Source organism: Pelophylax lessonae, assembly GCF_965119305.1.
Source record: "Pelophylax lessonae genome assembly, chromosome: 3".
Classification (NCBI taxonomy): Eukaryota; Metazoa; Chordata; class Amphibia; order Anura; family Ranidae; genus Pelophylax; species Pelophylax lessonae.
Genome location: NC_138770.1, coordinates 368600517 through 368627057, shown reverse-complemented (window position 1 = coordinate 368627057; position 26541 = coordinate 368600517). Strand labels below are relative to the sequence as shown.

At 45.1% G+C, this 26541-nt stretch overlaps 1 protein-coding gene across 1 annotated transcript in view; it reads left to right on the top strand.

Annotated features, from left to right (window-relative positions):
* The window catches only part of RNGTT (RNA guanylyltransferase and 5'-phosphatase), a 641023-nt gene that overhangs the window by 466945 nt on the left and 147537 nt on the right, over window positions 1-26541 (top strand). The window contains exon 13 of the mRNA XM_082249686.1: window positions 18338-18438. Within this exon, the coding sequence (XP_082105812.1) occupies window positions 18338-18438 (101 nt within the window). The remainder of the gene's footprint in view (window positions 1-18337; window positions 18439-26541) is intronic.

Sequence of the window (26541 nt, the reverse complement as noted above, 5' to 3'; positions counted from 1 at the left end):
TCCAGCAAGATATACCATCTTGCATGGAAAGCGTACATTTCTTGGTGTGAGTCGATTAGCGCTCATCTTTGATCCTTTTCTGTGGCTCAGATCTTGGCCTTTCTTCAATGTGGCATTGAACAGAATTTGGCCTTGGGTACCATCAAGGGCCAGGTGTTTGCCTTGGCAATCATCTTTCAGCAACCCCCTATCCACACACTCTTTCAGCGACTCCTAGCCACGCACCTTCATTCAGGAGGTTCGACATGTGGCTCCACCTTTACGGTCTCTCTCGCAACCGTGGGATTTAAATTTAGTGCTCTCAGTTCCCCAGAAACCTCCATTTGAGAATATTCGGGAGATTCCCTTGCATATGTTATCCCAGAAGGTGGCATTCTTGGGGGCTATTACTTCGGCCTGCAGGTTATCAGAATTGGCGGCATTATCCTGTCGCAGTCCCTATTTGTGGTCCGTATGGATAAAGTGGTTCTTCGTCCCTGTCCATCATTCCTACCCAAAGTTGTCTCTGACTTCCATTTGAATGAGGACATTGTATTGCCTTCCTTGTGTCCCAAGCGGGCTCATCCCAAGGAATTTGCCTTGCATAACTTGGATGTTGTTCCTGCAATTCTGGTGTAACTGGCAGTTACGGAGTCCTTTCGGAGGTCAGACTCGCTTTTTGTGGTTACGGATGGACAAAGGAAGGGGCTGGCCGCTTTTTTTGCCACCATCTCCAGATCGATCAGACGTACGGTAACTCAGGCCTATTCTACAATATTAAAGGTCAGGTTCCACCTTTCACTATCACTGCGCATTCTACTCGGGCACTGAGTACTTCTTGGGGCTTCCGTCCTCAAGCGTTAATATTGCAATTTTGCAAGGCGGCCGCTTGGTCATCAGTGCATACCTTTTCAAAATCCTACACAAAGTGGATACATTGGCATCTGCGGATGCTTCTTTTGGCAAAGTTTTGCAGGCTGCTGTTTAAGAGGGGCTGTTCCCTCTTAAGGGGTGTTTTTCTTTACATTTCTATTTTTTCAGATGGGGCTCCTGTGACCCAGTTAAGGCTTTTGTGTCCTGCTTATGGCTCCTATGTTAGCCTTGGGTGGTTTTCCCCACCCCTCATTTTCCTTTTGGCACTGCTTTTGGACATCCCAGTAGTTAGGACTTATAGAGCGATGTGTCCATCGATGAACGAAAGAGAAAATTGCATTTTTGTACTTACCATAAAATCGATTTCTCTGAGTTCATCAATTGACACAGCATCCGCCCCTCTATGGAGTTCTGATACTTCAAATACTGCTTTCTACTAAACTGATTACCTAGAGCAGGGAAGGAGACAATATTGCTAGGACCAGAGATCCCAGCAGGGAGCCTAGGTCCTTACTCCTGACTAGATAAATAAAACTGATTACCTACAGCAGAGAGGGGGGTTAATTATCAGCTGAGGATGGCCCATGGGCGTAACCAGGTGTTTTTGTTCTGCCTAGTCCTATTTCTGGAGGAGGCAATATAACCTAGTAGTTATGATTTTATGGATCGCTGTGTCCATCGATGAGCTCAGAGAAATGGATTTTACGGTAAGTACAAAAACCCCTTTTTTTTACCTGCAAAAATATGTGCATTTATGCTTTTATATTTTAAAAGGTGAACCTATCCTTTAAGACATGCCATGAACCACAACAATGGCTCATAACTACAGTGCAACGCTAGTTTGAGTAGTCAACATATAGAATGCGTGAATTTTGTACATATTTATTTTCCTTTCCTTTACATTAATGGGAAGGAAGCATACATTTCTGTTTTGTAGACTAAAAAAAAATATTTAATTTAAATGCGTACAGTTTTTAATTTACTTGCTAATTTGCTTATTTATTTAAAAAAAAAAAAAAAGATAAAATATAATCTAAAGGAAGGAAAATATATATGTACAAAAATCACTACATATAGTCAATGTGGAAGGATTCAATTTGCTTTAAGTTTTAATTGCAGTCCGTGTTCTTGCTAGTGAGATTCACTGATTTTTTTCTTGTGCTGTTGACCAATGATCCTAGGACTGTAAGCGAAGAAAAATGATGAGTTGCCACAAGAACAGGAATAACTGGGAAAACTTCCATCTGTTCCAGTGTCAACTTTATGAGAGGAGGGTTAGCTCAATTTGGGGATTGCTTTTACTTCCTGTTGTTTCTATGGGACAGGAAGTGAAGGGAAATATTTTGAACAGGACAGGCATTGCAGAAAAAATCTGGCAGAATGACACATTATGGGAAAAGATTATTTATAGTTCTGTTTTTGTTTTTACAAACAAGTGTATTGTATATAAAGTATGTCTTTAGATTGTAGGGTCTAAAATGATTTTTTGATGTTTTGGATTGGGCCGGGAAGGATTGAAACCTGTAAGATTTTTTTTCTGCTTTACAAAGCTGTATTAGAGAGATTTTCCCTTAGGTCATGCATGGTGACAGTAGTTTTTCCAGATGGGAGCAGAGGGTTAAACTCCATCAGAGATACAGACAGAAGTAAACGTTTTTTTGTTTAACTATTTAATATATATATAGCTACTGTACGTTTCAGTGACTAGGCACTGGCTAAAAAGAACGCTGTAGGACATCCCCTATATAACCACTCCCTCTCTCTGCATGCCTCATTGTTTGCTAGTGTCCTTAGGTGATGGACTTTTTATCTTTCTGAGAGAAGCCTATTTTTTTATTTTTATATGGGGGTTTATTTCTATTGATTGTTTTATTAAGGCTCCTGGCTGCACCATAGCCACTGCAGCTCCCTTCTGCATCTTCCAGATTGGCTGAGCCTTAGGACAGTTTACCTGATCCCCAGCTTGAGAAGATATTGGGCCAGCCTGTAATGTTGCTTACGACACTAAATCCTGAACAGGGTGCTCTATGGGTCTAGGGCCTTTCTCTGTCAACATCTGTGCCCTATCCCTAAAGACTTCTTTAGGAGTACACCCATCATATAGAGTAAAGCCGAGAGGGAGCTTGTCCCTGAAATCCTGCTTTATATCCCTGTACAGGATCTTTCTTCCCAGGAACAATCTTTTCTCCTTAACTCTCGTGCCTGGGGCCTCTGGTCCCAAACACCCAAACATGATAAGCTCTCATAATGGATGCCAGTCTGTTAAGCTGAGATCAAAAGATCATTGTTTTATTGGTAGCAGAACGCGTTAAAGCCAACGCATTTCGGGGGAACAGAGACTCCCCTTTCTTCAGGGTGGAAATTTGCTATTCGGATCTGCAAACGGTTATGCTGCCATCTTTTGATCTAAGTGGGATTCTTATTGCTGATTTTGGGCGCTCCTTTTACCGACTACCACTAGAAACTTTGGAAATGACCACTAGGCCATATCTTAAGGTAGCAGCCCAGACCCCTTAACAAGGGTCCGCTGCCTTTTTTCATCCAGTCGGGCCAGATTGATTTTGAGTTAATTTCCCCAAGTGGCCCTCTCTCACCTACCACCCAGCCAGAGACCCTCTATCAAGCAGGTTTAGTCCAGCACAGCCATCAACTTTTCAAAAAAACTAGTCTGTTAAGCTGAGAAGTCTTCAATGCCCTTTTGGTGGAGAGTACTTGGTTGTCAAAAGATTCTCATCTTCTTATCAGTATCCTGGAACCAAGGGTGATTCAGTTTTCTCTTTAACAGTGGACAGTCACGTTTACCGATAACGCATATGGTAAGACACTTTAGCTTCTTTGTTCTGTGTTCTTCACCTATAGCGGTCCCCTTTCTCATAAGGCAAGCAAGCCTGCCTGTACTTGGTTGCCCGCAGGACTTATATACAATGCTATAGTGCCTGGCTACCATGCCAACTGAACAAAGCAAGCAGTTACTTGCAGTTGGCAACCAGACAGGGTTCAGAATATGCATGGTCAATGGCCAGTGTCAAAAGGCAGGCAGAGTTTAGAGAATAGTATATATCTGATCTGAGGTCATCAACGAGGTAATCCAGTCTAGCAAAACAGGGCAGACAAACTGGGAACTTGATCTGGTATTACAAACGCTATCACAAGCATGAGACTGCATGCTTGGCTAGCTTATATCAGGTCTGGTCTCCATTGACATGCAATTACCTTAGAGGTGAACAGTGAGACAAGGAGAATGCCACAGCCAAAACCAGGATTTTGGAATGAGGAGCAGGAGCGCTAGACGCTCCTGACATGGACTTTCCAGCTGTGAGGTCACCTACCAAGAATCCAGTCAGACAATGCCATAGATATGGCAAATCCAAAGAGTGTACAAGTATATACGGCCCTCCTAGGAGATGTGCAAAGTCCCTTGGTCCATTGGAACTTTCATCTGTATCTGTAGACCATCAACAGGGTAGAGGGATGGATGAACAGGAGAAGGGACCGAGACTGGAACCTCTGTAGCTCCCGCAGAAGATCTGGGTAGGATCACCTCAATGTGGAAGAATCGAGACTGGAACCTCTGCAGCTCCTTTTTCTTTCTTCTTTTAATGACATGGATAGGGCCTACATGCTTGGGTGATTCTGTAGGATCAGTTTAAACTTATCTATGCCTCCTCTACAGCTTCTTCCTGGACTACATTGTGCACAATCAAGATTGAGGACAATACCGGTCATTTTTATCACTCCAGATTGGCCTAGGAGAATTAAGTTAATCAAACATACTCAGATTCTGTGGGCCCTTTTAGGTCATGCAGACCTTTTGTCCCAAGGGCAAATCCACCAACCTGCTTCTCCATTAATGACATGTCTGTTGAAGCCCAGTCCTAAGGGACAGGGGCCTATTGAGGCTTGACCGCCTTCCCGCCCTCTTAAAGGCTAGGGAGTCATCGTCTCACAGTGTCTACCATCACACCTGGAAATCCTACTATTGGCGCTTTTCCACTGCATGGAACCGAATGGTTCGGCTCGCTTTTGTGCTTTTCCACTGCTGGTACCGCATGGTACGGTGTAGGAACGGTTCGGTACAGTACGGTACAGCGCTGCTTTTCCACTGCATGGAACTGAAAGGTACCGCTCTCAAAAACAGTACCACCTCGATTGTGGTTCCAAGAGGTACCATACCTGGTACCATATCCCACAATCCTTTGCATGCAGTCACTACTAGCCACTGATTGGTCAGAGAATCGTTATCCCACCCACTTAACTTTAGTACTACTTTAGTGGAAAAGCAAACCATACCGTACCGAACCATTGGAACACAGTACCATGCGGTACCAGAAGTGGAAAAGCAAGCAGGGCCGAGTAGAGCCGAGCCGGTACTTGCAGTGGAAAAGTGCCATAAGTGTGGTGCTGGACCAGGATATCCTAGGAAGCACTAAATAGGGATACGTTTCTTCCAGTCTTGTCTGGCCTTGAGTACTATCAAAGGACAAATTTCTTTAATTGGGAGAACACAGGCGCCACTCTAAGTGCAGTATAAGGATTTATTAATAAAACATCTGAAGAAAAGGTACTCACAAAGGTATATGAAAACAGGCATGGGAATGTCCATATATGTGAAATAGATCCATCAATCCAGTGTAATGCTCAGGATGGCTCGAGCGGTCTCGATCCTCAGAATGTTAGCCGGTGCTTGTCGGTACTTCCTGATGGTTGGAACGCACAGGGGCCCTCCCGCCGTCACTTCCGGGTATGACGTGATGACGCCGGCGACGCGTTCTCGGAGCACGTACTCCTTCTTCAGGCCGATAATGCGCCATATTGGGTGTGGGACTTATATAGGGCAGACGTCCGGGGCGACTGGGTCCTTAGACCTACCAAGTCGGCTGGACCTGGACCTGTATATATCAACTGAATTCTACCACCCCAGTATAATTATATCTGATACATTTAATACATTTAATACTTTTATTCATCATTATATACATTTTTTCTTTCTTCTAATTTATTTTTTATTATTATTTTCTTATTATGATTATTGTTCTTTATTATTTACATTTATTACAATTTTTTATTATTTTTTATTTTTTTATTTACTCATTTAATTCGTATCTCTATTATTTACAATGATTATTTGTTTTGTAATTCCAATGTAATTTAATTTTATTTTCATTTTTTTAACCAGTGTGCGTATATTTTATAATATATATTTCTCTTACGTCCTCCGACAGTCGGCGCCACTTCATAATCTTCACTATTGGGGTAATTGACCTTTGCTCCGCAGGAGTAGCTAGGCAACAAGATTTGTTAATATCAAAGCTTTTAGCATATCACACCCCTAGGGGGTGGTCCCCTCAGTCAATACCTCCCTGCTTCCAGCATTCTCAACTCAGTTATCAATTGCCTAGCTTAGGAGTGGCTGGCTGTTACTGTGCTGGGGCTTTCAGTCTCGGCCTTCTATTTTCTTTTTGATTTTATTTCAAGTATTTTTCTCTTTCTTTTACTTAGCTGTTTTTTTCTCAGCATTAGTTTAGTTTTCTTCGGATGAAGATGATCGTGCGGAGCTGGGTCTCGGTCTGGCCACCCTGGATCCCAGGGCTGAGAGCCAGGGGTTTCCCCAGCCTGCCATCGAGCGTTCAGCTCAGGTTTTCCTGGCATATTGAACGACCCATCCCTGCTCGCTGCAGGGATGCTGCCTGTGATGTGGCTACCTCACCGGACGCCATTTGCGGTTTCGCACCGCAGTCCACTGCGTCCTGGCTGCGACACTCCCTGTCCTCAGTACAGCGGTTTGGTCGCTAGAGAAGGCTCCCCACGCCATCCGGACTGGTAAGTAAATTTCTATGTGGGGACCTGTCTGTTTGGGTGTCAGTCTGTGACTGTGTGACCCTGCATGTCTGTGTAAGTGCTGAGCTCCCTGTCAGATTCCTGTGTGGAATAGCTGCCTTTCTGTGGGCTGCGGGGGGGGGGGGGGGGGCTCTCCCGCTCTGCTGTGTGAGATGTATGGGGCAGACTGGGATCAGACATGCTATGCGGCGACCGCTGATGCGGCCCGCCATTTTTTCTTGGCAAACTGTGCTGAACGGCCCTGGGTGTTACAGCGCGGTGTTTTGGCGCCAAACGCCGCCATTTTGGCGGCGATCGCTCCTGCGAGCACATGTCTGCACCATTTTCTTGTTGCCATGATTCCCTCAGCCGAGCGGCCATGTTTGTGAAGCCTTCATAGGCTATATAGGGCGGTTAGTCATTGCATCACTTCCTTTTGCTCTGGAACAGCGATCGGTGGCAGCAGCCTGTGTGGTCTCTCCAGGTTTTTACCTTCCTTATCCTGTATTTCCTTGCTCAGTGCTCCTTATCCCTGCGGGGGTCGGTGCATACAGTAGTGTGCGGTGGGCTGCGCTCGCCGCGGTCTTAAAGGGGCCGTACTTTATTTCAGTTGTTACTGGGGCATGGATTCTCAGGATTGCAAGTTTCCTCCCACCTTGGTGGGGGGCCAAGGGGCTGCTGCATCCCCCGAGGGGGCTGATCTGGCTGCTGTGGTGGCGAACTTGGCTTCTCAGGTGCAGATGCTGATGGCTGATCGATCCGCAAAACTGCCCAGGTTATCCATTTCCTCTGATTCAGAGGGCGATGGGGCTGCTATGCCTGGAGTGCCCTTCTCAGGGTCTCGTTCATCTCTGGACCTTATGGGGTCTGAGGGGGAGGCTGAGGTAGAAGGGGTTGATACTTCTCCCCCTGGCTCGCCTGAAGAGCTTGCACTCATGGATGAGTTGATTACTTCTATCAAGGAAACACTGCATCTGCAAGATGAACCGTGTCCTCCTGCTTTGATGTCCTCTTATGGGACGCAAAGGGAACGCAAAGCAGCGCAGGCTTTTCCCTGCCCTGCGGAATTTCAGCGCGCTGTTGATGAGCAATGGCGCAATTTAAAGAAGCCTTTTACTGTGCCAAGTAAGTTCAAGCTGCGTTATCCATTTACACCCACCACTGATGAGCGTTGGTGTGTGCCGCCTCAGGTGGATCACGCGGTGGCAGTTTTGAATAAATCTACTGCGATTCCTGCTGAGGATACCCCGGTGTTCCGGGACCCTACGGACAGGAGATTGGAGTCTCTGGCCCGTCATTCTTATACGGTTGCTGGTTCTATGCTGAAGCCTATTTTTGCTTCCATTATGGCAGCCCAAGCTATTGCGGATTGGACGCAGGTGCTCAGGCGCACCCTGGTGGCTGACTCTGCTCCGCCGACAACGTTGGCTATGGTGGATCAAGTTCATCAGGGTGTCATGTATTTGTGCGATGCGGACTTGGATTTAGTCCCTTTGGCTGCACCTTCACATCCCTGTTTTCGAGGGTCACCAGAGGTACCTTCGATTCGCCATTGCGGAGGATCATTACCAATTTGTGGCGTTAGCCTTCGGTCTCGCTTCGGCTCCGGGTTTTCACCAAGGTGCTTGCGCCGGTCCTGGCTTTATTGAGAGCCCAGGGCGTCTCTGTCTTGGGATATCTGGACGATATCTTGCTTCGGTCTGCGACCAGTGAAGGCCTGGTGAACGACCTGTCCAACACGTTGCAGACTCTGCAGGAGTTTGGTTGGACGATAAATTTTCCAAAAGCAACGTTGTGTCCGTCGGTTCGTCTTCCCTACCTGGGGATGATCCTGCCGGAAGACAAGCTCCGGACACTTCAGGACGAGGTCAGGTCCCTCAGGGACACTCAGTGCTCGTCCCTCCGGACATGTATGAGATGTCTGGGCCTAATGGTCTCGGCTTTCGAGGCGATTCCCTTCCCCCAGTTTCACACGCGGGGTCTTCAAGCGGAGATCTTGGCCAAGTGGGACGGGCGTCCACAATCTCTGGATCAGCAGCTTTCGTTGAGCCGCCACACCCGAAGGGGTCTTTTGTGGTGGCTCCAGTCCCCGGCGGTGTCGGGGGGCAAGTCCTTTCGTCCCTTGTGGACGGTAATCACCACGGATGCCAGCCTGTCGGGCTGGGGTGGTGTTCTGGGCGTTCTGTCCACCCAGGGAACTTGGTCGGAGGAGGAGTCCTCCCTTCCGATCAACATTCTGGAATTGCGAGCGATAAAACTTTGCCTTCTGCATTGGTCGGAACGGCTTCAGGGCCGTCCGGTTCGGGTTCAGACGGACAATGCCACAGCAGTGGCCTACATCAACCATCAAGGGGGCACCAGGAGTGCCCGTGCTGCTCGGGAAGTAAACAGCATTCTGTCATGGGCCGAGACGCATGTCCCGGCGATAACGGCTGTACACATTCCGGGGGTGGAGAACTGGCAGGCGGACTATCTGAGTCGCCAGACCCTGGACCAGGGGGAATGGTCCTTCACCCGGATGTCTTCCTGATGTTGTGCGCGAAGTGGGGTCTTCCAGATGTGGACCTGTTCGCGTCTCGTCTGAACAACAAGGTGGAAAGGTTCGTGGCAAGGACACGCGATCCTCGGGCAGACGCCTCAGACGCGTTGGTGGTGCCCTGGCATCAGTATCGCCTGATGTATGCCTTTCCACCGTTTCAGCTGCTGTCCAGGCTGCTTCGCAGGCTGGCCTCGGAACCGCACGCGGTGATTCTGGTGGCACCGGACTGGCCTCGCCGGTCTTGGTACGCAGACCTCGTAAATCTGGCAGTCGACGCTCCTTGGCGTCTGCCGCTTCGGGACGACCTTCTGTCTCAAGGACCGATATTCCATCCTGCTTTACAGTCGCTGGCTTTAACGGCCTGGCTGTTGAAAGCCAGGTCCTGAAGGATAGGGGTCTCTCCCCTGAGGTCATTCCCACTGTGATCAAGGCTAGAAAAGCCTCTTCGGGAAAAATTTACTACCGTACTTGGAAAGCGTACTTTGCCTGGTGTTAGTCCAGGGGGTATTCTCCTCGCTCCTACTCGGTGTCAAGAGTGTTGGCTTTCCTCCAAACTGGAGTGGACCAGCGTTTGGCGCTGGCCACAATTAAGGGTCAGATTTCTGCGCTGGCCGTTCTTTTTCAGCGCCCAGTGGCGTCTAATTCATTGATTAGCACCTTTGTTCAGGGGGTGCGACATTTGGCCCCTCCTAGGAGGGATCCTTTGCCTCCATGGGACTTGAACTTGGTTCTGTCCGTGTTACAACAGGCTCCCTTTGAAAAGATCAGGGAGATCTCGTTGTCTCTGTTGTCCAAGAAGGTTGCTTTTTTGGTGGCGATCACTTCGGCTCGCAGGGTGTCGGAGCTGGCGGCTTTGTCCTGCAGCTCTCCCTACTTGGTGATTCTTGCGACCTAACCCATCTTTTCTTCCGAAAAGGATCTCGGAGTTTCACCTGAATGAGGACATTGTCTTGCCTTCGCTTTGCGCGAAGCCTAAGCATCCGAAGGAGGTGGCTTTGCATACCTTGGATGTTGTTCGGGCGATCAGGGTTTACCTGTCATTGACTAGGTCCTTTCGCAAGTCGGATTCCCTATTCGTCCTTCCAGAGGGACCTCGGAAGGGCATGGCGGCGTCTGCTGCTACCATCGCCAAATGGATCAGACAGACAATTGTGCAAGCCTATGCTTTGAGGGGGAAGGTTCCTCCTTTCCCTGTGAAGGCGCACTCTACCAGATCTCTGAGTACGTCTTGGGCCTATCGTCATCAGGCTTCTGTGGCCCAGGTGTGTAAGGCGGCGACTTGGTCGTCCGTTCACACCTTCTCTAAATTTTACAAAGTGGATGTTCAGGCATCAGCAGATGCTTCCTTTGGCCGTAAAGTTCTTAGTGCGGCAGTGCCTTAGGGTCCCTTGTTTGGGGCCTTGGCTGTTGGGGTGTTTTTACCCCTGAGTTACTTGTTCTTCCTGGGTTGTTGCTCCTGTTGAGCATGCTTTCCTGTTGCCAGGTTGGTTCTCTTACTTTGGTAAGGTTCCTTTCTCTAGCGCTCATTGACAGACGTAGTCCTCGGTGATACACCACCTTCGGGTTATGTTGCCTCCACAGGAGCAGGACTAGACAGGAAATTAAAAAGCTCTGGCCACACCCCAGGGGCAGTCCCAGAGGGTATATCCTCTCTCTCTCTGCCTCAGCAAATCAGTTATTTTCTGTCTAGTTAGGAGTAAGGACCTAGATACCTTGCTGGGATCTTAGGTCCTGGCAAGAATTTTTTCTTAAAGGATTTTTTTAGACAGCTTTTTTCTCCAGTGTTCCTGTGAGATCTTCAAGCAAGAAAGCTGAACTGGGCGACGGGCTGGATGTTGAGATCCGGTGGTCACCCCAGTTCAGCCTACGAGCGCGTGCAGGCCATAGCTCCGCGCTGGGTCGGCCGCGACAAAGTCCCATTAAAGGACTGTCCACGCGAGTTAAACATCTCGCTGAAACGCCAAAGACCATGAGTCACGGCGTCCGTATCGGTCGACAGCCCTCCCGCCCCGGTGGAGAGGGGTACTGTCAGGAGTTGGTGCCTGCCTGGTTCCGGTATGGTGAGTAGTATGTTCCCCCTTTCCCCCTGACGGGTTTTGTGGTGAACGCGGGCCCCTCTCTGTATGGTAAGATAGAGTCCCTTTCTATCCTACAACATGACACAGATCCTCCTACTTTGAGTGTGATTTTATGTGTGCAAAAAGCCAGGAGGCTTGGTTTGGGAGCTAACAATCTAATTGTATACATGTTTTAAAGATGTAATCTGTGGCATTCTGGGAATCTTATGGGTTAAGAATAAGTTACCTACCAGTCAGAAGCCACGGACATGTAGACTGCCTTCCTAATCAGATCTCCAGCTATCAGCAGGCCTCCCGAACGGCCATGCGGTCCGCCAGGGCCGGTACCGCCAACCACGCCATATCCCCATGCAGTGAGAGTGTTGTGTGCCCTGCAGCACACCGCTATTCAGTACGGGCCGCCGCCATTTTTTTTGCTGGATCGCACGAGCCGCCATTTTGGCGTAGCCTCGTGTCTCCAGCATGGGGGCGGCCATGTTTGAGGTGATCCAAACACCTCGTGGAGCTTGGGGGAGGCGCCGGAAGGCGTACAGAGGGGCGGAGCCGCCTCCTTTCTTCCTGGGCAGCCAGCCAAAAGACTTCCTGTTTGTTAAGACAGCGCTGTAACCTGTTGCAGTTAAACTCTGAGCATCAAGTGGTGAGCCTGGGGGTTTATCTCTCTCTCTCTCTCGATCGATAGGGATCCCTAGCAGGTAACACTAAGGGGCTTTTGTGGCGCTGGGGGTCGAAAAAAAAAAAAAAAAAAAAGAAAAGTTTTATTTTTGAATTATATTATCCAGGAAGTAACTGGAGTTATCATGGACCCTGCCACACATATTCCCCCACCTGTTTCCCTCGAGGGGGCCACGGGACCCGCCGGTGCACAGAGTATAGAGTCATTTACAGCAATTTTGGAGTCTATGGTGGCTCGGGTGGAGGCGGCCTGTCAGGGACGGGGGTCAAGGAAGCGACCCCCGCCTACCCCTATACCATCTGACACCTCTGACTCAGATTCAGAGGTGGTCACGGCAGTTGCAGGTTCCTCTGCAAGGGCTGTTATCCCAGGTAAAGCCCCCTCAGACAGTGAGGAGGACGCTTCTTCTCCTGCTATTATTCAGGAAGAAGCATTGGTGGACGCACTAGTTGTGGCAGTGCAGGAAACCTTAAAACTTGAGGCTTTACCGGCAGAGGCAACTGAAACAGAGATTCCTTTTGGTACTAATAAGCCCATCAAGACGATGAAGGCTTTTCCTGTACCTAAATGTTTCGGTAATCAGATTAAAGGAGAATGGGAGCATTCTAAACGTACCTTTACTATTTCCAAGCGTATTGCTAGACGCTATCCGTTTGAGGAATCCATCATTAAGAAATGGACGGTACCACCAGTCGTGGATCCGCCTATTTCCAGGCTGAATAAAGCCACGGTTATTCCAGTGGAGGACACTTCGTCCTTTAAGGATCCGGTGGATCGAAAGATGGAAGCAGAGTCCCGCACCATCTTCTCTCTGATAGGGTCAGCTTTTAGACCAGTAATTGTTATTGGTCTAGTTTCCCAGACACTTACGGAATGGGCGAAAATGGTACGCCAAGATCTTAGGGGAAAAGATATTCCCCAGGAGACATCTGATTTGATGGAACAGATTATACAAGGGCTACAGTTTATCTGTGACGCAGCCTTGGACACTACTCCCTTATTAGGGCATGCATCTAAGACAGCGGTGATCCTCAGACGTGTGCTGTGGTTAAAATGCTGGTCAGCTGACCTAGGTTCCAAGAAGACCTTGACAAATCTCCCCTTTCAGGGGAATCGTCTATTTGGGGCCAACCTAGATGAAATCATTAAGGATGCCACTGGGGGCAAGAGCACTTTTTTGCCACAGGCTGCTAAAGCTAAGGGACCTCGCAACAAGCGAGGACCTTTCTTTACCGCCCATAAAGGGCGCCCGGCTGGTACTAGCGGGAAAGGCAAGACTCCTCCAGGAGGGTTCAAGAGGGGCTGGTCGGACAAGCAAAGGACCAACCCAGCCAAACCCGAAGCTAAGGAGTACACAGCCTGAAGGTGCGCCCCCACCCGGTTTCAGGGTGGGGGGACGTTTTCACCGGTATTCAGGACATTAGATCGAGCATCAACCACTACTACCGGTGCGATTCTTCCCTTCCAACATTTAAGTACTACAGGAAGCGGTAATTACCGTTCCCTGAATAGATCTTTTCCTTTACCTTTTCCTAAGATTAGTCCCGATACCTCACAGGAATCGGATCTGGTTGACCAGGTAGGCCAAGTAGCCTCTAGTCGGGTGACTTCGGTCCCTGAGGTACAACCAGAAAAGATCACCTTTCTTGATAACTATCAGGTATCTGATAAATGTGTGGGAACAGAAAACGACCAGACTTTCTCGGATGGTCGGGGCCAGATACCTCTAGGGACGCCTGGTTCAGATCCAATCAGCGCCAGTGGTCCTAGAAATTCTAGGCTGGCCTCTTCAAGCCGGCCTGGCCGACTTGGACATGTTAGTCGTAGACGTTCCGTGGGAACTTCGTCTCAGGGAGTGTCTGTGGTCTCAAGGACCAATTTACCATCATGCTTTACAGTCGCTGGGTTTAATGGCCTGGCCATTGAGACCCAAGTACTGAAGGACAGAGGTTTGTCAGCTTCAGTCATTCCTACCCTTATTAAAGCAAGGAAAGCGACTTCCAGCAAAGTCTATTATCACACATGGAAAACTTATATTGCGTGGTGCGAATCTTTAGGATTTCCTCCACGTACCTATTCGGTGTCTCGAATATTGGCCTTTTTGCAACAAGGGGTTGAGCAGAAGCTAGCCTTGAGCACCATCAAGGGTCAAGTTTCAGCATTAGCAATCTTCTTTCAGAAGCCTTTAGCTACCAAATCCTTGGTGCGGAATTTCATCCATGGGGTGCGGCACCTGGCTCCTCCAGTCCGCGCGCCCTTACCGCCGTGGGATCTTAATTTGGTTTTGTTGGTTCTACAGAAACCTCCTTTTGAAAACATCAGGGAGATTCCCTTGCTTACTTTATCCCAGAAAGTGGCCTTCTTGGTGGCTATTACTTCTGCTCGCAGGGTGTCAGAACTGGCTGCATTATCATGCCAGTCCCCATACCTAGTGATTCATAGGGATAAGGTAGTACTTCATCCTAAGCCATCTTTTCTTCCTAAGGTGGTTTCAGATTTTCATCTGAATGAGGATATTGTACTACCTTCCTTGTGTCCTCAGCCCAAGCATCATCGGGAACATGCGTTGCATTCCTTAGATGTGGTTCGGGCAATCAGGGTATACCTGAAAGCTACGGAATCTTTCCGTAAGACGGATTCACTTTTTGTGATCACGGATGGCCCCAGAAAGGGTTTGCCTGCATCTGCCGCGACCATTGCCAAATGGATTAGACAAACGGTGGTACAGGCTTATTCTATTAAGGGTCAGAGTCCTCCGTTCCCTGTTAGGGCACACTCCACTCGAGCGCTCAGTACTTCCTGGGCCTTTCGCCATCAGGCGTCAGTGGTCCAGGTATGTAAGGCGGCCACCTGGTCGTCAGTACATACCTTTACAAAATTCTATAAAATTGATGTGACGGCATCGGCGGATGCCTCATTTGGCCGCAAGGTTTTGCAGGCCGCAATTTGAGGAGACCGGTGGTCTACCTCGAGGGTTTTTTTCTGTTTGAAAAAAAAAAAAAAAAAATTGTTTTCTCTTTTTTTGTTGAGTCTCATCATTAAGGATGAGCATTGTAAACTTCTAGTTGGCACCGGTTGGGCCTTCTAGATTGGGATTTGATTTCCATTTTCCCACCCCTCAGTTGTGATACTGCTCTGGGACGTCCCGAAGGTGGTGTATCACCGAGGACTACGTCTGTCAATGAGCGCTAGAGAAAAATGGATTTTTGTAAAATCTTACCGTAAAATCCTTTTCTCTTAGCTCATTGACAGACGTAGTCCCCGCCCCTCTGTTTTTTTTTTGAGTTGGGTTAAAATCTCTAAAGACTGCTTTTTCACATAACTGATTTGCTGAGGCAGAGAGAGAGAGGATATACCCTCTGGGACTGCCCCTGGGGTGTGGCCAGAGCTTTTTAATTTCCTGTCTAGTCCTGCTCCTGTGGAGGCAACATAACCCGAAGGTGGTGTATCACCGAGGACTACGTCTGTCAATGAGCTAAGAGAAAAGGATTTTACGGTAAGATTTTACAAAAATCCATTTTTCTCTGATGTGGGTACTGCGTTGCTTTATGCGCGGCTGCGTTTTTTTCCCACCCCTCATGTCTACACTGCTCTGGGACGTCCCCAATAGTGAAGATTATGAAGTGGCGGCGACTGTCGGAGGACGTAAGAGAAAACGGAATTTTTGTAAAATCTTACCGTAAAATTCCTTTCTCTGAGTCCTCCGACAGTCGCCGCCCCCGCCCCTCTTTTGGGGTTTGTTTATGTACTCTACTGCTATGCTACTGAAACTGAGTTGAGAATGCTGGAAGCAGGGAGGTATTGACTGAGGGGACCACCCCCTAGGGGTTTGATATGCTAAAAGCTTTGATATTAACAAATTATGTTGCCTAGCTACTCCTGCGGAGCAAAGGTCAATTACCCCAATAGTGAAGATTATGAAGTGGCGGCGACTGTCGGAGGACTCAGAGAAAGGAATTTTACGGTAAAATTTTACAAAAATTCCGTTTTTTTAAAAAGTATTTATTATTATTCCCCCCCCCCCTTTATATATGCATATATTTCGTATCTATATATTTTAGTTCAAGTATATTTTAGTATATCTAATTACATGTGTATAAATAAGGATAAACAAATAAGGATTAGGTTATCGTTTTTGCATTTGTAATTGCTATTTCATTTCCACAATTAGTTGCTTCCATGTATGAGTTTTAGTTGCAGGTCCCGGCTGACTTGGTAGGTCTTAGGACCCAGTCGCCCCGGACGTCTGCCCTATATAAGTCCCACACCCAATATGGCGCTTTATCGGCCCGAAGAAGGAGTACATGCTCCGAGAACGCGTCGCTGGCGTCATCACGTCATACCCGGAAGTGACGGCGGAAGGGCCTGTGTGCATTCCAACCATCAGGAAGTACCGACAAGCACCGGCTAACATTCTGAGGATCGAGACCGCTCGAGTCATCCTGACCATTACACCGCATTGATGGATCTATTTCACATATATGGACATTCCCATGCCTGTTTTCATATTCCTTTGTGAGTACCTTTTCTTCTGATGTTTTATTAATAAATCCTTATACTGCACTTAGAGTGGCGCCTGTGTTCTCCCTACAGCTGCTCCCAAGTCTCTTCTACTTGTCATCAGTGCAGCCTACAGAGTGCTTTTTTGGATTTTACATATGGATCACATATGGACTTGATCATATGGACTATTAGTTAATGGACTATTTTATTATGAACTGTCTATTGTCTGTGCTTTATATTTGTCCCCTGCCTTTTAGGTCCCAAGTGTGGAACCTGTGAGATGTTTTTTTTTTTCCTCCTTTTGCACCAGTTTTTATACCAAATTTCCTCTCATTCCTTAGTTAAGGTCTTTGTTCTGGATGTCACACACATTTCTCCCCCCTGTACATTCCTCTCTGACTTTGTGTAACCTTAGCCTGGTTCTTTCAGCCCTTTAGAGGGGGCCCTTCCAACCTATTAGGCATATTCCCATTGTCTGACTTTACGCACAAAGTGGTCTTTCTCCTAGCTATTACATCTGCAAGGAAGGTCTCTGAATTAGTGACCTTATCCGGTAAAGAGCCTTGCCTTGTGTTATAACATAAGAACAAGTTCCTCCTCCTACCTCAATCAGGGCATTGTCTTCCACTTCTTGTCCACCTTCTCCTCGGAAACATCCCAAGTGTCTCTCCTGTCTTGATGTGGTAGGCACTGTGAGAGTCTACCTCTTGGCTACAGCCTTTTTTCAGTTTGACTTCTTCTTAGTCCTACCCAAAGGTTCCTATAGGGTGCTCCCTCCTTCATTGCTAGGTAGATTAAACAAATCAACATTGTTGTCTATAGTTTATAGGGTAAGGTCCCTCCTTTCCCATACTATCAGATCCATTAGTGTTTTTGGGCTTTTTAGCTTTAGGCTTCTGTTTTCTCAGATTTTAAAGGTTGCCATCTGGTATTTGGTTCATATGTTTTAAGTTTTGCCAGGTGGATATCCAAGCCTCTTCTGATGCCAATTTGAGGTGTGAGGTGCCACTAGCTGCTGTCTGAAATCTGTCAAGCACTTCTTGATGAGTTTAAGTGGAATTAGCATTTATGTGCTATTTTGGCCACCCCTCAGTTGGACTGCGTTTGAATTTCCCATGGTTAATGAATGAAAATCTTGTGTCCTGTACTGTGGGATTTTTCACTTACCAGCAAAATCAATTTTTTTGAGGTATTGTATAGGACACTGGTCAACCCCCCCTCTATTCTTTATGAGCTCCATATTGGTTGCTACAAACTGAGTCTTGCTGGAAGTGGGAGGGGTTATATAGATGATGCCACATTAGCTTTCTTTTTTGCCAGTGCCAAATTACCTGAACGTAGCTGCATATAAGATATTGCTAAAAAACAATCTTGCATTGGATACTGTACGACAAACTAATTTTACTGGTAAGTCGAGATCCTGTTTTTAGTATAGATAGCTAGAATCTCAGTCAAATTTGTATTACTGTCTGTGTCCCAATAGGGGACTTTTCCTCGTTTCTTGTCTGTGTGAACCATTATTGTGATATTTAGAGGAGCTTTCTCTAATGAATGGATAGCACTAAAAAAATTTGCATTCGAATACCTCCTTACTGTATTCAAAACTTGGAAAAAATGGCTGAACATACACCATAGAAATAGCTATTATTTTGAGATAGCTTACTCTAGTTTTTATTTGTTAGGTATTTATTTTTCTTTAAATTCTCCCCTATAGTGTTGCATGTGCTTTTAATCTGATGTGTTTCATACCGACTCCCAGATCTTGGAGCTGTTATTGTCATTGTAATAGACAAAGACACCTAGCAATCCAGTGTTAGAGTTTTGTATTAGAAATGGCACTTCATTTTAATGGTATTCGCCTTTCTTCTGTTCTAGAAATACAAAGCCGGTCGTTGTGATGACATTTTGAAATGGAAGCCTCCTAACATGAATTCAGTAGACTTTCTGCTTAAAATAACTCGAGTTGGAGGAGAAGGGTAAAATTTCCTTTTCTGATTGTAGCAATTTTATGTTCCATTTAGTTCTTAAGTGCTGTGATGTTAATGTATAGTAAGGTTAGACTGGTGAGATGAATGAATGTTCTCTACAAAACTTCTTGAGTTGTGTGGTGAGCTTGCATCTGTGGTATATGATATATACAGTATATTATTACATACAGTATATGCATGCGAATAATATACTGTTAACATACAATGTATGCATATGAATAATCCCATTTACACATATGTTCTTTTCTGTTCAAGTGTTCAAGCTAAGCATCCAGATATCAGAACTTTGCCAAGCCATAAATCTACCATAATAATGGTGCAGCTTTACCTAGGGTTCGTTAAATGGGACAATGTTTTTACAGTCATTAATATTTCAGATCTGATGTTTCCTTTGCTACTTTCAGTGGTTGTACCTGGATAAGGGAGGTATCCTGTATAGCCAGTGTGACACATGGTATACCCAGATATAGATGGTCATCGTTCCCTATATAATTGATAAATACCCATACATTTACAAAATGATACATAAATTAAAGACAGATGGGAGAAAATGCATTCATACTCAGATTAAAGTAAAACTGAAGTCTAAGTGTCAATATGTAACATAATATATGTAACAGCTCACCATTATCTAGTCCAGTGGTCTCCAAACTGTGGCTTGGGGACTGGATGTGGCCCTTTGCTTGACTTTATCTGGCCCTTGGGGCACTGCTTCTTGCATTAACACCAATGAGGGAGCACTATTCCTTCCACTGACACCAATGATGGGGGCACTATTCTTTGTACTGACTCCCTCAATTACTGTGTAAAGTGGCCCTGTGATATCAAATGCATTCGACCAGAGACCCCTGCTCTGGTCGAATGCATTTGATATCACTAATGTTCCTCACCTTCCTCATTTTTCTTAAGTCAACATCTAAACTTGCATCCAGCACTCCTGTATCCTGAACCCAATAGGGTGCTGTGGGCCCTGCAAGTGATCTGGGAAACCATATCTCCCAGCATTCTTTAAGGCATTTCATCACAGTGTGGGGAGTTTCAGCAGTAATGGCCCTGGAAAGTCATTTGACTGGGCCAGAAAAAGGGTGTATGAGGAGGAAGATGGCAGGCTATGCGTCACAGAAGATTAAAAGAGTTGTAAACTCTGAAAGTTTTTATCTTAATTCCTTCTATGCATTAAGATAAAAAAAAAACCTTCTTGGTGTAGCAGGACCCCCTAATACTTACCTGAGCCCCAGCGATGTCCACGAATCCCTCAGCCGTCCAGGACTTTCCCTCCTGATTGGCTGAAACACAGCCGTGGTGCCATTGGCTCCCACGGCTTTTAATTACAGTCAGTTAGCCAATCAGTAAAGAGAGGGGGCGGGCCGAACAACAGCTCCATGTCTGAATGGACACATGGAGCTGCAGCTTGTCTCGGGTGCCCCATAGCAAGATGCTTGCTGTAGGGGCACTTAACAGGAGGGAGGGACTAGGAGCAGCAGTGAGGGACCCAAGAAGAGGAGGATCCATGCTGCCATGTGCAAAACCAACTGCAAAGAGCAGGTAAGTAGAACATGCTTGTTTTCTTAAAAAAAAAAAAAAAGACTTTACAATCATTTTAAGATCATGTGACTTCATATGTTACCTCATCAGGCTGAAATCTGTTAAACATCATTGGACACACAGAGAGATAAGCGTTCTCATATTCCATAGTCATGCAGTTAATTTACAGAGAGTAAAAGTTTATTAACAACTAGATACCCTAAAAGTGAGTATCCTAGATAAATCACAGCACACTGTACAGTTGATAAACTGATCTTAACCACTTGCCGACTGCCGCACGACTATTTACGTCGGCAGTCAGCCCCTCACAGGCAAAGGGACGTAGATCCACGTCGCTAGCCTGTGAGGGTCTAGGGAGCGAGCGCGCGCGCGCCCCCGGAGGCGCGCTCCCGCGTGGTCATGGACCCCCCGCGCGTGTGACTGCGATCGTCGCTGCAGAGGGAGAAAGGCAGGCGGCTAGTGTAAACAAGCCGCCTGTCATTCTCCCCTGTGTAGAAACAGTGATCACACGGTTCTACTATGTAGGACCGTTGATCACTGTTTCTACAGCTCAAGCCACAGCCAATCACAGTTAGAATTACGCCCCTAGGGACACACACAGCCCCTCCCTCTCAAATAAAGTTAACCCCTTCACTACCAGTGTAATTTTGCAGTAACAGTGCATATGTATAGCACTGATTACTGCAGTAATGTCACTGGTAACCCCAAAAATGTCAGTCAAGGGTCCGATCTGTCCGCCACAATGTCGCAGTAACGCAAAAAAAATCGCAGATCGCCGCCATTACGCGTTAAAAAAAAAACAACAAAAATCTTTCCCTTTGTTAGTAAACGCGATAACTTTTGCGCAAACCAATCAAAATACGCTTTTTGCGATTTTTTTTTTTTTACCAAACATATGTAGCATAAAACAAATTGGCCGAAAATGTTAAAAAATTTAGATTTTTACATTTTTTTGGGGGGGAATTTCATATAAAAAGATGTGAAAAATATTGCTATTTTTGCAAAATTGACGCTCTTTTTTTGTTTATAGCGCATAATCAAAAAATCGCACAGGTGATCAAATACCACCAAATGAAAGCTCTGTTTGTGGGAAATAAAGGACGCCAAATTAGTTTAGGTACAGCGTCCCACGACCACGCAATTGTCCGTTAAAGTCACGCAGTGCCGAATCACAAAATACCCCCTGGTCAGGAAGGGGGTAAAATCTTCCCGGGGCTTAAGTGGTTAAAGAACCCTTGGATAAAAGTTATAAATCTGAAGAAAGCTCCTGCGGTTGGTCACCTGTATTGGATTCTACCCTAAAATGTGTTTTATCTTTTGCAGCCAAATTGGGATAGCAACCTGCTTTACTTTTTGTTTCATGTTCTCATTCACATAGCATAACTTAAAATGAAAAATAGCTGCTAACATTTACTTGCTTTTTCAAAACTGTAGCAACTGTTTTTTTCCTGTGCATTGGGGTCGGGGAGTTAAAGTTTATCATAATTAACCCTGTTAATTACTGTGCTGTGCTGGCAGATCTCATCAGTTAAAGATCTAAAAGCTGGACCTCTTCATTGTATGACAGTGAGGGGACAGACAGAGTTTCCTCTCATTTCAAACAGTTGACAGTAGCTTGCAGTGTGCCTGGGGCCTGCTCCAAACAAATACCTAGAAAAGTGAGATTTTTGTATATATGATGACATGTAGTGGGGTTTTCTCAAATTTGACTGCAAAATAGGAAATACACTTTAAGACCATCAGAAAGTAAAAGTAGTTTTCACGGAAGTTAATCACAAAAAAAATTCCCTTTCCAAAAAATGCTGCAGGTCTCAGCTTTGCAGATACATCACTTTATACCAATGCTGAAGCAAAGTGTACAGAATATAGTGCTTTGAGACCTCATTGCTGCTTCTAGGACTGGAAATCTTGCAGCGTAGGGTTAATATATTTTGAAGTTGTCGAACAACATCTTTCCATGATGTGTGCCTTAAAACGCCTAGCTGCTGAACATATGCATTTGTGATGGCCTAAGGTTGCGTACTGAAAGCATGCTCACTGCAGCTCCTAGCACACTGTTTGAGCATTCTCTGGCAGCTCTTGGTCAGGGGCAAGCAGTACAGGCTCTCAATCATGTGACCACTGTGAAACCAATCACGGGAGTCACGTGATCGGGAAACCACTCAGCCTCTGACGTTAAAGCCAACATAAAGGACCGCATAGAGGAGGCATGAAGGGGTTAAGACTGTATGAAAATATGTCTAGGTTAAAGTTCTAAAGAATTGCCAGTTATGGGTAGATTTAAAAAGAAAGTCCCAAAAATCCCAAACTCTGAATATCCTCCAAAGCAACTGTAAATCCATCATTAAAATATTGAACTAATTAAGAAATTACAAAGGGTGTCCATTAAAGCTGAAAGAAAAAAAAGTCATTAGGAAGGGCAATAATGAGAGAAACAAACATAATGGCTTATGATACCTTTAAAGAAGCTGCAGAGATTTTACAGCTAAGGTGGGAGAAGCCTTCTATGAGACAACTATAACAGAGATGCTCCATAAAACTGAACTGAAAATAAATGCTGAAAAATGCAGTACATACTAAATCCCTTATGGAGACTGTCAAAAGGCTTGTGGGGGACCAATGTGGAATAAGAGACCTCATTTTAACTTTTGGTCATCACAGAGGTCATTGTGTGTAGTATCAAGCCATTGCTGCTTATCAGCCTTTACCACACAATTCCCTAAGGGAGGCATGATAGTGGTAGCATTCTGTTTTGGGGATGCTTTTCATTGGCAGGGACTGGGAACTGGTCAGGATTAAAGGCAAGATGGATAGACACACGTATTGGCCAGTTATGGAGAAAAACTCCTTGCCATCTTTTGTTGCCTGAAAACCGGAGAGTAGAGGGGAATGGAAGAGTATTTTTACCAAGAATAATTGACAAGAATTCTGGAAGCTAAATCTGTAATTGATTCCAAAGGGGTTTCTTTGAAGTATTAAACGTGGAGTTTTAGGGAAGATATTAATGCACTTTTCATACTAGAGAAAGTAAAGTGTAAAAGTCCCAGTAGGTCAGTAGGTACAACCTCCAATATGGGAATGTGTTAAGTGTCGGCAGCTCTCAATAGATATATCTATAGTTGCTCGCAAGACTTTGTACATAGTTACAACCTTCACATGCCTTAACCAGCTTTGGTCTAGCTAACTTAGATCACATACTGTATTTCCCCGTTCTGGTGTTTATTCGGTTAACAACTGAGACTAAAACTTGATTGTGTCTGCATTATCTGTCTATTGAGTTGCAGCAATATGATTTGGTATTTATAATCACCAGAAGTTGAACATAACTTTGCATTTTTTTAAGTGCTTTAGAATGCAAGGTATGTGTGATGGAGTGTGCTGCTGTTGGCTGCTGCAATATCTAGTGAATTTAGATGGCAATGCATTGCAGCAGAACAGGTGCATTGATGCACATTGTAGTAATGCACAAGTCTTTTTAAGCCCCCATTCTTTTGAGTAGCAGTTTACAGCTCTGATTGCTTCTTTAAAATGGTTATATTAACACCTGTGTTCTGTCCCTATATGTTTCTTATGCATAAATTTGATTAGGAGTGGGAGAAAAATTAGTCAACAATTTCTAATTGTAATGGACAGTCTGGGTTTTTTTTTCTGTTCTTTTTAAGTATTTCATGTGCAATTATGCTTATGAGACTAATCTCTGAGCAGTTGTCCAAAAGTCTCCTGCAGCAGCATTAAAATGAGATTTGTTTAATATGAGATTTTTTTTACTTTCTGAATAAACTATATCTAAAGCCAAAACATTTTGTTTTAGGTGAAATGGTAAGAGGTTGGGACCCCTGTAAGGTTTTCATTATTTTCTGTGTCCCCATTTAGGAGATTATCTCTCTATTTGTGTCGGTGTCCACTGTCACTGGGTCTAAAAGTTTGAATTGTCACCAGAACAAATGGCCAGGCGGAGCCTGGAGTTGTGGGAGGGGGGAGGAGCCACCTATTTAAGGTCAGGCCCCCTGCCTCTTCTGGGCTGCTGCAGGGTTTCGTCATCCCACCCACCTCTGCCCCTTTCTACAACATTCCCTTCTTCTTTCTTCCTTCTTGGTGGCCCTCTTTATTTTACAGGCCTGCCCGAACGACGGTTTCGGCACGCTACAACCGTAGGTTTATGTTATTTATGTCATGTTCTCCATCTTGGCTCCATTCCCTGACCACAACAGTAATAAGACCATCTTCCAGTGGTGACATGGGTACCAGTGACAGCTGTGTATTCATTCAATTTCCTTCATTTTGAAGAGATTTCCTTTCGATTACTTTTGTGCCTACAGAACAGGAAGTGAAGGTAAATCTCTCGAATGTGACACATGATAAAAAAAAAAGAAGAAAAACCTAACAGGGGTTTTAACCATTGCCTACTCTATCAATAAAGAAAAATATTTTGTCTTTAGATACATTTTAAAGGTTTGAAGCTTAGAAGGCCCTGGATAACTCGGCCCATCGGTGCGTAACTATACTTAAATTGTTGCCTGTTGACACTGCAACCATTTTTTTTAAACTCTTGCATAAACTATGCTATTTTATATACTAATTTTCAGGATATTGCATTTTTATTAGCTGGAAAACCTTAATTTTAATTTTTTTAAAAGAAGTCTTAAATACAGATTTGCAGTAAAGTAGTGACATTCCAGAAACTTGCCGTATTGAAAATAAAAAATACTTATTTTGTGTTGACCAGAGCAAGCCGGCCATTATTCCTTGGCTGTAATTTATATTTATTACTGGGAAGATGGCAGTTTCCTTGCAAGGGATGTGATTCATGATGTGAATTTAATCTGCATTACATTGTACTATCAGGTATGCTGATGAACCATTCAGACACACATGACAAGATAAATATGCAGTGCCCATGGCTGGTTACTTAGTAATGATTTAGCTGCCTTTAGCTTAGGTCATGTTTCAGCTAGATCTTAGGCTCTTCTTTTTTATCCTGCACTGTGGTTTTGTTCATTTCACTCAGTTCTTACTGTTATCTATTAAGACTTCTGCAGAACAATTGGACTGACAAATTTGGCTGCCCTAGCTTCATTTTAGATAGTTAGTATGATAGATGTAGCACATAGTTTAATAAATGTAACAACATTTATTTACAGAGTCTGATTTAGCAATTGTTGGTAAAAGTAACAAGGATGCTGACATTATGTTTGCTTATCATAGTAGGGCAAGCGTAGCAAATAATTGAATGTCCTAAACTACGTTAAAACAAATCAGTCGCAGACTAATTTTAATGAAAAGCACTCCCAGTCAGTCTAGCTGATATTGGCAAGTCCTTTCCGAATTTTTATAACAGAACATTTTATTACTTTGATAGGGTAACATGTTAAGATGTATTTTCTTAATTTTGCACACCTATAGAAACCCTTAAACATATTGGACTAGGTGGGACTTTAAATGAGACCCAAGCTGGTGTTGCCCGGCGTCTCCATCCCTATAACAAAAAACAAAATGAGGTTGAAGGATTGTCAGAGGATGAAAGTCAGCCAGCCCCCAGTCTGAGGTACTCACCCTCCAGTCTGTCACCAACCAAATAAAACCTGTCTCTTGGTACAAAGAACAGGGGTTTAGTTGACACACATTTGCAAACGCATGTGAAAGCTGCAGAGACACTTCACGGCACCCTGTTAAATCTGCAGTCCTACACTCTTAATTTAGTGTCCTCACACTGGAGGCACATGGCCGCTAATGGGTGGATGGGGGAACAGGTGAGAGGGAGACAGCCCAACCTCCCCCAACCCATCCTCATCCACGACTGGCTGTTGTCTCAAAGACTCAAATAATTAGGTTATAACCATGGTGCAGACTGGAAAAGACCAGCTGAAAAGCATAACACCTCCATCCCCTTGGTGGATGCAGTATATAGATAGGAAGGGATTTTATGTATGGGGCATGGCCTGTAAAGCACACTGCCTTTGAAATCCCTAATTTCCTGTTTGAGACTTTATGTGAGACAAGCAGGTCATGCTATTGGTCTCCATCCCTGTATACGGAAAACACTAAGGTCAAATCAAAAACTGCATCCACCAAAAACGCACGAAAATCGCACGGTGGGACTTTATATGAGGCACCAAGCTGTAAGAAAGGCATCTCCATCCCTGGTTGCTTAAACATATTGGACTAGGTGGGACTTTAGAAACCCTTTGCATTGACACCAAATAAAGTAGAAGCACCCTCTTATACCTCCATTACCCCACTGGGACCACCAAGATTTAGCTCACTAGATATTGAAGGTTGTCGTACCCCCTCCCACATTAGCTAAGGCTGGCCATACATGTTCAATTTTCTTGTACAATTTTCTGTTAGATTTACCACAAACCACATAATGTGAGGTCAAAGCTAAACAACGCTTTCTCTTGTATCCAATTAGGCAGGCCTTTGTACTACATAGTTGAAGGTAAATTTCAAGAAAATTGTATAATGTATGGCCAGCCTAAGGCTGTCTATTAAGCTAAAGATCCAATTTAATTTAAATAAAGGAAAGCGCAGGTAACCAAGAATACC